This window comes from Orycteropus afer, unplaced genomic scaffold, assembly GCF_000298275.1.
Source record: "Orycteropus afer afer isolate SDZICR_OR568_19922 unplaced genomic scaffold, OryAfe1.0 scaffold00264, whole genome shotgun sequence".
NCBI lineage: Eukaryota > Metazoa > Chordata > Mammalia > Tubulidentata > Orycteropodidae > Orycteropus > Orycteropus afer.
In genome coordinates, this window is record NW_006921851.1 from 920,083 (window position 1) to 930,559 (window position 10,477).

Genomic DNA, 10,477 nt, shown 5'->3' on the forward strand with positions numbered 1-10,477 from the left:
ACTATTTACAATAGCCAAAAGATGGAAACAACCTAGATGTCCATCAACTGAGGAATGGATAACCAAACTATGGTACATACACACAGTGAAATACTATGCAATGCTAAAGAATAATGTAGAATCTGCAAAACACTGCATAACATGGATGAGCTTGGAGGACATTATGCTGAGTGAAGTAAGTCAATCCAAAAGGACAAATACTGTATTAGTCTGTTATTGTAAAAGTCAAAGGAAAGGTTTATCTGTGGAAGGAAATTTTCTTTGTTGGTTACCAGGGGTGGGAGGGGAGGGGAGGGAACTCTGTTAGGTAGAGATAAGTATTGATGTGGGTGAATAGAAGGGCAATGGACCAAATGTGAGTGATTAACATGGTGCCACTGAGGAAAAGGAAGACATAGGTACATGGGAGGTGCAGACAACAAAGATGAACATACACATACAGTACTGTGTTGTCAGTGAGGGCAAACATAGGTACACCAGTGGATAGATGGGTGGACAGGCTGAACTATTAGGTATGTCTGTGCAGTGGGGAGTGTACCCAAGACCATGTATAGGGTTGGCAGACAATGGTTCTACAAGTGTATTTGTATGTTCTGTAAGAATTCCCAGGTGTATAGTAGAGCTGACAAGGTACAAGGTTGTAGACACTTGTTGGTCACAGCCAGCTACCCAAAGGGACCGAGTAGTTGAACCTGTGGGCTCAGGACCATAGTTGCAGGGGACAGGAGGCTCAATTCACATAATATACTACACAAAATATTGTTCCACATCCTACTTTGGCGAGTAGTGACTGGGATCTTAAAAAATTGCAAGCAGCCATCTAGATGCAACGATGGGTCTCTCCTCCTCCATAGCAAAGAATGATGAAGAAAACCAAAGATTTATGGAAACAATTAGTACAAGCGACTGATACACCATGTGATCTGCAGCCTATAGGACCATGAGACCAGAAGAACTAGATGTTGCCCGGCTACCACTGTGAACCACTCAGAGGGGAATCAATGTAGGAGATCCTGGATAGAGAGGGAGAACAATGTGGAACAAAACTCAAAAATCATTTGGGGTTAAAAAAAAAATAATAAAAGGGACCACGTTTGCTGGTATGATAGAACCTGCTGGAACCACTGAGACTATGGCCTCTAGCTGCCCTTGAGGTCTGGAATCAAATTCACACCTGTGGCTTCCAGCCAAACAAAAGACAGGCACATGAGTTGAACATTTACCCAAGGTAGATACACTCCCTGGAGAGAACAATCATGGGAGAAAAAAGGGCTGTTTATGCATAGGGAGAGAGCTCAGGGGGCAGGAGTGCATGGAGGGAAGGACACAGGGAAGAGGTAACTATCAGGAGGAAGTGGGAAGGGAGCTGTTGCATTGGGGTCAATTGTAGTCAATGTCATGAGACAAAGTGTATGTGAACTGCTGTATGGAAAGTGAATTTGCTCTGTAAACTTTCACCCAAAATTACAATTAAAAACAAAACCAAAAACAATTCTGAGTCATGGCAACCCCCTTTGGGTTTCTGAGGCAGTAAATCTTTAGAAGTAGATTGCCTAGTCTTGCTTCCATGGAATGGCTGGTGGGTTTGAACCACCACCATCTGGTTACCAGTCAGATACCTTAGGGACTGTGCTACCAGAGCTCCTCTGAGAGTCTATAGGCAGGTGCTTAAGGTGGTTTTGCCTGACAGTCCTGAAATACCACTTCAGGTTTGTCTTAGAAGCTTCCTTCCTGGTACACATCCTCCTGCAGCTACAGCCATGGACCTGTAAAAGAGCTGCTAGCACACAGCAGGGTCTGGCAGTGCCACAGGTCGGTCCTTTGTGCTTAAGTCACACTCAGGTAACAGTGAATGCTATGTTTTTGCATGTTCTCCATGGTGACTTCCCCACAACCCAGCTTTCCTGGGGAGGCCACTTGGGTGGTGGAGCAGTTACAGATGTATGCCTCACATATACTTCCCATGGTATCCATACTGCACCTGTTCATCTGGGCTGGAGGAGGAGCCACCCACCCATAAGCCTGGACCTAGCACTCCTGGGCATGCTGGGGAACAAGTGAGACCTGTCCTCCTACGTATCTTGCTAATGAGACACCTTCTATACCCTTAAGACAGTGAAGTGTACACTTCTCCACATTGAGACATGTGTCAGCACTCTGGGCTTGTCTCCTTAGCAATCCTGAGCTCCAGAGGAGTCTCCCGAAGCTTCTCTTCCTGCACCAAGAACCAGCCTGGGACTGGTACAGGGTGTTGTGGATGCAGGAAATGGTACTAGCAAGGCCTTGACAAACCACCCCTCAAGTGATCAGCTGCTGAGGGAGGCCCGTGGGAGTAGAGTTTATGTCTCTAGGGCCTGAGCCTACTGCCCTGTTTGGCCCTTCTTCTCAGTGCTCCCCTGAGTCACTGCACTTGCATCTTGTATATGGTGTATATCTTCACCATGCTAGCACAGAGCTGGCTACTGGATATGTGCTGACAGATTTCTGGGACAGGCTGAGGTGAGGTAGCTACTATCCTGGCTTTCCTATATAGGGTCTGCTATGAGAACAGACCCCTCTCTTTGATTCATGCCAGAGCAAGGAATGATAGGATCCCCACTGCTGTGGAAATAGGCAGACCCAGACAGGGTACAGACTACCCTGAAGTCCCCAGGGGAGGCAGAGATGGGACACCAGGCTTATCCTGTGTTTCTGGAACCCCTCCTAAAAGGAAGCTGAGATCAATTTATATGAAATAAAATATGACGTGTTAAAGAGCACTTTTAAGCAGATGTATTTCAGTTCTCCACAAACGTCCTGAAGACAATTTGCCAAAATGAAAACATCAGTCTGGCTCAGCTGCTTTTGTAAAAATGTCCCCATCTCCTCTCAGCAGGAAAGAGGTGGCTCCATTGGGGTACAGGAGCTTGGGGGCCAGTGGTTACCACAACCATGACAGCTCTCAGCCTGGTGATCCTGAGTTGGGAGCATCTTTGGGTGTGAAGGGTGATGAGGCCTGAGGGGCCTCTAGCTGAAGAAGGTGAGGAGGAACACAGAGAGAGGGAAGCCCTAGGAGCAAAGGGACAGAGGGCATAGACAGTTCCCATGGGCATACAATCTGTTGAATCACTCTGGCTCCTTCCAAGAAGGCTTCTCATCAGGTAGGTGGCTGCAGCAGCTGAACACCGAGCGCTTCTGAAAAGCTCATAAATACAAAGTGAAAACGGAAGCAAGGAAACAACAAAAAGGTGCTAACAGTCTTATCTAGTCTCCAGGTGCCTCGTTTTTCCTTCCCAGTCATCCCGAGTAGGAGGCTGCCTGGGCGGGAGAGAAGTACCCACAGGGGCTGTGCTCACATCAGGACCGGCCCTGGGCTCCTCCGCAGTGCAGCCCACCTTGTTGTTGAAGCGCTTGGAACAGCTGCGCTTAGGAATGGTGCGGCGTGGGCCAGGCTTGTGGAGGCCTCGTAAGTCCCAGAGGCGCAGCGAGCCGTCATGGGAGGCGGTGTACAGCACCTGTTCGTGCACCTGCGCAGTGTGGAGCGCATGAAGGGACATTATTAACACACTTTGCTGGAAATCTTTCCCTACCGCGGGCGGGAGGTAACTGAACGTCTGACTGTCCCACCACGTGCCAGCCAGAAGACTTGCAGAGGCTGCCCACACATAACCTAGGAGCCGAACGTGCGTTCTGGTTATCAGCTTGATGGCCAGAGTGATGAGAAGGGCACTGCGGTGCGGACCAGGCCTAGAGCCAGTGCGCCTGCGGCCTCTTTTCTGATAGGGCTTAGACCCGTTCTCCCTTGCATTCAGCTAGCAAGCCCCAGGGGTGGGGGGCGGGGGGGCCTACCTGGATGCAGTTGATAATGAAGGCGTGGCCACGGAACACTCTCTGCAGCACTCCAGACTGGGTGTTGAAGGCGCGGGCACAGGCGTCCCCACTGCCTGTAAACACTGTGGACACCAAGCACACACACTGGGCTCTCCCGCAGCTGAAACCCACCCCGGTCCTCCGTTCCTTCCCCAGAGGAGTACTGGAACACACACAGGAAGGGCAGGATCTGGGGCCATCTCTGAGAGGCAGCTCCTCCCAGTCAGATGGTGAGTACTGCCTGTCTGCCTGCCTTCCTGCCCCACAGGGCTGTTAGAGGGTTCAAATAGAAAAGATGCAAAGGCTCTTCAAAAGGAATGAGGTACTACATAAATGGTGGCTCCTTTACCATCTCCCTAGTCCCTGGGAGCTCAATGTGAACAAAAGGGTGGTCTGAGGTCTCTGCAGGTCTGCGCTGCCTTTCTTCCTTGGGCTTCAGGTCACCTCACACTTCTCCTGAAGGCCTCTGCACAGGTCCTATTAGTCTTGCCTGAGCCCCATCCTGTTTCACAGCAAGGACTAACCAAAAAGGCATTTCTCTGGTGGAGACTGCCCTGCTCAGCAATGAACTTGGCCCCTGAAACAAAACCAAAATCCTCCACAGTTCTCTCAGAGTTCTGCAGAACCACTCTAGAGAGAGGCACCTGTAGACCGTCAGTTTCCTTTCCCCTAGGCTTGTGCTTCCCCTTGGAATTTGTTTCTGCATTACAACTTACTCCAACTGTTCTCAAATTTTAGAGTACACAGAAGCCCCTGGAGGGCTGGTAAAACTGATGGCTGGGCCCCACACCAGAGTTTCTGATTCAGTGGGCTTGGGGTAGGGCCTGGGAACTTACACTTCTAACAAGTCCTGGGCTGTGCTGAGGCTGCTAGTCCAGGGAGCACACCGAGAGCCACTGGCCTAAAGGACTTCCTTATTCAACTGCTGCCTTAGATTGCATTATAAGTTAGTCCCAGGAGACACCTGGAACTAGGATTTGAGTGCATACAGCTCATTGGGCAGTGGATTCCAGAAAGCACCTGTGGGGCCACAGGGAAAAGGAACAGGGAAGGGAAGGATGCCGATATAGGTGTGTTAATGAGGTTAATGAGGAAACTGCTGTGGGCACCTGGAGTTCAGTCCTGCTGGGGACCTGGGGAGACCACTCCTCAGAACTGTCCCACCTGAGGAACAAGGCCACTGAGTCCCATTAGTCATTTTTTGAGGGCTGCTTTTGGTGTTCACTCCTAGCATCTTTGGGTGGTACCTCACAGACAAAGGCCTTGCAGAGAACCCAGGTGGTGAGTGCAGAGTACCTACTACACTTACTCACTTTTTGTGCCTTCCCCTCCATCAATCCTGAGGCTGACATGGGGCTGGTGGGCACTGGGGTGGGAAGGGCCAGGAGCACTGCCTACTCATTCTGTGGCCCATTCACTTTGAGACTGCTTCAGCTTCAGGTGCAATTCCAGCTGCTGCCATGGGAAGGGGTTCAGGTGCCACCTGCAGTGGAAGCCTTTCCTATATCCTGCTAGCAGGAGCCCTTTGAGAGGAGTATTCCACTCTTTAATTTAAAAGTCCTGGACTTGGAAATAGAGCCACAATCACGTTCACACATAAAGAAGGAAAAAATAACTTTTCAGTGTCAGACATCTCAATCCTGAGGGCTCAGGCTCTATTTTCAGAAATTCCCATTCTATCTTTATCTAACACTTTTGCTGTGAAATCAACATTTAATTTTCCACTGTGACCCTCCTCCTCTAATCTCACCAAGTCTCAGTGCTAGATTACATTTGAGTTCAGCTCTGTCATGGAGTGGAGGTAATGGCGGGGGGGCTGATGGCAAAGTGTGAGCTTGGAAGAAGGCAGGTAAAGTTTTGGAAAGACCTTCAGGAATTTGGGAGTCCTACCCCTATTCTGTGCAGTGAGGCTGGGATTGCTTCTCCTTGCGGTGTCTGTTCTCTGGGTTTGTCTGGGGCAAACATGGGAAAAGCAAGCCAAGCCTGATCTGTGACAATTTGAGACCTGTGGGACAGCTTGTTGTCTCCCCAACAAGCCATTCTGCCTTTCTTTCCTTACAAAATACTCCTGATCTTAATCCTCCCAGCAATGTCCACAGATTAAAAAAAAAAAAAAATCATTATTCAATCTTTCTTACAGGGAGAATGGTCAAAGAGATGTTTGCAGAGGTCCTTTGGGTGGGGCCTACTCAGCTAAAAGGCGCATCCTTTTCCCTTCCCTCCTCCTTTTCTTCCTTTCTGCCTTAAACATGATATGGCTGAGCTCCAGCAGCTGTATTGAACCATGAGGCCACCTTGAAGACAGAAGATAGTGCTAAGGATGATGAAGCAAAATAACAGAATACTGGCACCTGATGACTTTGTGGGCCACCTATTCCAGCCCCAAGTGAAAGCAAAAGCCATGTGGCCCTCAAGTCTGGCTAGATTAACTAGATGTCACTGCCTCAGTTTGAGAATTAGAATCTGTCCTTGAGAGGTTTTTTTACCCTAGAAGTTCTGAACATTCAGGTCCTCCCCACATTCTTGTAAGGTAAAGATGAAAGGAACCCCAAGTCCTTATTTGACCTCCTCTCCATAATAACCTGGGAGAACACAAGACGACATGTGGAGAAGGCCTAGCTGCAGCCAGGGCTATTAGAGGCACCAGAGCAGGCAGGTGAGTAAACACAGGGCATGCGAAGCAGGCCCTAGCAGGGAATTTGGAGAGGTTCCAGGAAGCAAGGCACAACTGGCCGTGCAGAGGGGTGTAGTAAGCACTGGCAGGGTAGGTCACTTACAGGTGCCTGCGTGGTACTTGAGGGCGCTCACGCTGTGTCTGTGGGCCTTGAAGGTGTGCATGCATTCACCCGTGTCTGTCAGCCAGCACTTGACCGTCCTGTCAGCGCTTCCTGAGTACACATGCCGGTTCACGAGCTGGGAAAGAGAGGGGGTTCACTGGCTGCCTAGCAGTCTTGAGCCAGGAAGGAACTCTGCCTTTGTTGACCCCGCCTAGTCTCTCACTCCCGAGGGCAGGGCCAGAAAAGCAAATTTGGGAGTAGAGAGAGATCTGGGTTCAAACTTTAATCTGCCACTATTCCCTGGCCCTCAGTTGCTCCACCAATAAATTAGGACAGCACCTTCCAGGGAGGTTGCACAGATATCACTTGAAGGCACTTGGCACCAGGCAGTGCAAGCATGGACAGACACTAGCCCTTATTGCTATTATTATTATCAAATCTATCATCTCTATATCACCACTTGTCTGTCAGTTTGTTATACTATGGTGGCTAGTATGTTGCTGTGATACTGGAAGCTACGCCACTGGTATTTCAAATACCAGCAGGGTCATGCATGGTGGAGAGGTTTCAGCAGAGCTTCCAGACTATGACAGATTAGGAAGAAGACACGGCAGTCTACTTCTGAAAAAATTGGCCACTGAGAACCTTATGAATAGCAGTGGAATACTCTGAAATAATACCAGAAGCCCCTCAGGTTGGAAGGCACTCAAAATACTACTGGGAAAGTGCTGCCTTCTTCAAGTAGAGTTGACCTTAATGATACGGATGGAGTAAAGCTTTCAGGACCTTCATTTCTTGCTATGGCCTAACTCAAGATAAGATTAAACAGCTGCAGACATCCATTAATAATCAGAATATGAAAGTTTGAAGTATGGCTCTAAGAAAATTGGAAATTGCAAAAAATGAAATGGAATGGATAAAGATAGATATCCTAGGCATTAGTAAGCTGAAATGGACTGGTATTGGCTATTTTGAATTGGATAATCATATGGTCTACTATGCTGGAAATGACAAATTGAAAAGGAACAGTGTGGTAGTTAAGGTTGTATGTCACCTTGGCTGGGCTGTGCTTTTTCAGTGCCTTGGAAGCTGGATGTAGTTATTCCCCATGATAAGATTGGATGTGGTGTGCCTTTGGGGCATAAATCTGCTTCCAATATATATGGAGAAACTTTGGGAAATATCTGTAGCTTTTTTGCTCATTTTGTGATTCTGCATTTGGCCTGTCATCATCTCCAGTTCCTGGACTTCAACCAGTGGCCTGCCATATTCCCTGCCAATCTTGGAATTTTTCCCTTCACAACCTATGAGTCAACAAGGATTCATCAGACTCAGCAGTACCTAAGCCCCTGCAGCTGCAGGAGTCAGGAGAAGCCTCCAGCTTGCACCAGTGGTCCTGGAAGGCAGAGGTGAAGCCCAAGGTTGAGGGGCCTCCACCCAGCCCCTAGAGCTGGCTTTCTGAACTTGGGCCTCTAGCCTAGCCTTCTCCTAGAGCCAGCACTCACAATTTGGACTTTTTACTTCCTAAACTGTAAGAGAATAAATTTCTATTTATTGAAGCCATCTAGTTGTGGTATTCTATTATAAGCACAAGAGAACTAAGACAAATGGCATGACATTTATAGTCAAAAAGAACATTTCAAGATCTATCCTGAAGTACAGTGGTGTCAGTGATAAGATAATATCCACACACATACAAGGAAGACCAGTTAACGCTACTATTACTCAAATTTATGCACCAACCACTAAAGCCAAAGATGAAGAAACTGAAGAGTTTTAACAACTTCTGTAGTCTGAAATTGATCAAACTTGCAATCAACATGCATTGATAATTCTGGTGACTGAAATGCAAAAGTTGGGAATGAAGAAGGATCAGTAGTTGGAAAATAAGGTCTTGGTAACAGAAAGATGCCAGAGATCACATGACAGAATTTTGTAAGACCAATGACTTATGCATTACAAATACCTTTTTTTCATCCACATAAATGGTGACTATACACATGGACTTTGCCAGATGGAATCCACAGGAATCAAATGGACTCTGTAGAAGAGGTGATGGAGAAGCTCAGTATCATCAAACAGAACAAGGCCAGGGCCTGACTGTGGAACAGACCATTATGCAAGTTCAAGTTGAAGCTGAAAAATAATCAAAACAAGTCCATGAGAGACAAAATATGACCTTGATTATATCCCATCTGAATGTAAGAGACCATCTGAATAATAGATTTGATGGATTGAACAACCAATGACCAAAGACCAGACAAGTTGTGGGATGACATCAAGGACATCATATGTGAAGAAAGCAAAAGGTCATTAAAAAGACAAGGAAGAAAGAAAAGACCAAAATGGATATCAGAGGATATTCTGAAACTTGTTATTGAATGTAGAGTACCTAAAGCAAGTAGGAGAAATGAACTACAAGAGTTGAACAGAAGATTTCAAAGAGCAGCTCGAGCAGACAAAGCCAATTACTATGATGAAATGTGCAAAGACTTGGAGTTAGAAAACCAAAAGGGAAGAACATGCTTAGCATTTTTCAAGCTGAAAGAACTGAAGAAAAAATTCAAGCCTCAAGTTGCAATACTGAAGGATTCTAAGGGCAAAACAATGAACAAAACAGGAAGCATCAAATGAAGATGAAAGGAATATACAGTTACTTTACCAAAAAGAGCTGGTTGACATTCAACCATTTCAGGAGGTAGCGTATGATCAAGAACTGATGGTACTACTGTGGAAATTGGTATGGCGATTCCTTAAAAAGTTGGAAATAGAAACACCATTTGATCCAGCAATCCCATTCCTAGGTATATATCCTAAAGAAGTGAGAGCCAGGTGGGGACCAGGTTTGCTGGTCTGATAGAGCCTGGTGGAACCACTGAGACTATGGCCCCTAGCTGCCCTTCATGTCTGGAATTGAACCCACACCTGTGGTTTCCACCAAACAAAATACAGGCATGTGAGTTAAACATTTACCTCAAGTAGACACACGCCCTGGGAAGAACAATCATTGGAGAAGGAAGGGCTGCTTATGCACAGGGATACAGCTCAGGGGGCAGGAGAGTATGGAGGGATGGACACGGAGAAGAGGTAACTATGGGGAGGAAGTGGGAGGGGAGCTGTTGCATTGTAGTAAACTGCGGTCAATGACATGAGACAAAGTATACGTGAACTGCTGTATGGAAAGTGAAATTGCTCTGTAAATCTTCACCCAAATCACAATAAAAAAAAAAAAAAAAAAAAGAAGTGACAGCCAGAACAAGAACAGATTTATGCACACCCATGTTCATCATAGCACTATTCACAATAGCAAAGAGATGGAAACAACCTAAGTGCCCATCAACAGAAGAATGGATAACCAAACTATGATACATACACACAATGGACACTATCCAACACTAAAGAATGTAGAATCTATAAAACACCACCTAATGTGTATGAACTTGGAGGACATTATGCTGAGTGAAGTAAGTCAATTACAGAAGGACAAATATTGTATTAGTTCACTAATATGGACTATATATGGAAGGAAACTTTCTTTGTTGGTTACCAGAGATTGCTTGGAGGGGAGGGAGGCTGCTAGATCGGTAGAGACAAGTATTGATTAGGATGAAGGGAAAGGCAATATACCAAAAGTATATTATACACAATAACACTAAGGAAAAGGAAGACACAGAGAGGTGCACAAGAGATACAGACAACAAAGATAAACCCTGTTATATATACAATACTGCATTATCAGTGAAAACAAACACTGATCTACAGGTAAATAGATGGGTAGGCAGGCTGAATGATCTGGTAGACTGGGTTCTCTAGAGAAACAAAAACCAGCAAAGCTTATATATATATATATA

The 10,477-nt window shown here is 46.5% G+C and overlaps 1 protein-coding gene across 1 annotated transcript in view; it reads right to left on the reverse strand.

Moving 5' to 3' along the window:
• Nucleotides 1-3,239: 3,239 nt before the first annotated feature.
• The window catches only part of WDR86 (WD repeat domain 86), a 60,850-nt gene continuing 53,612 nt past the window's right edge, over nt 3,240-10,477 (reverse strand). The window contains exons 4-6 of the mRNA XM_007950150.1: nt 6,627-6,762; nt 3,829-3,932; nt 3,240-3,506 (exon numbers count right to left, since the gene is read on the reverse strand). Of these exons, the coding sequence (XP_007948341.1) occupies nt 3,240-3,506; nt 3,829-3,932; nt 6,627-6,762 (507 nt within the window). The remainder of the gene's footprint in view (nt 3,507-3,828; nt 3,933-6,626; nt 6,763-10,477) is intronic.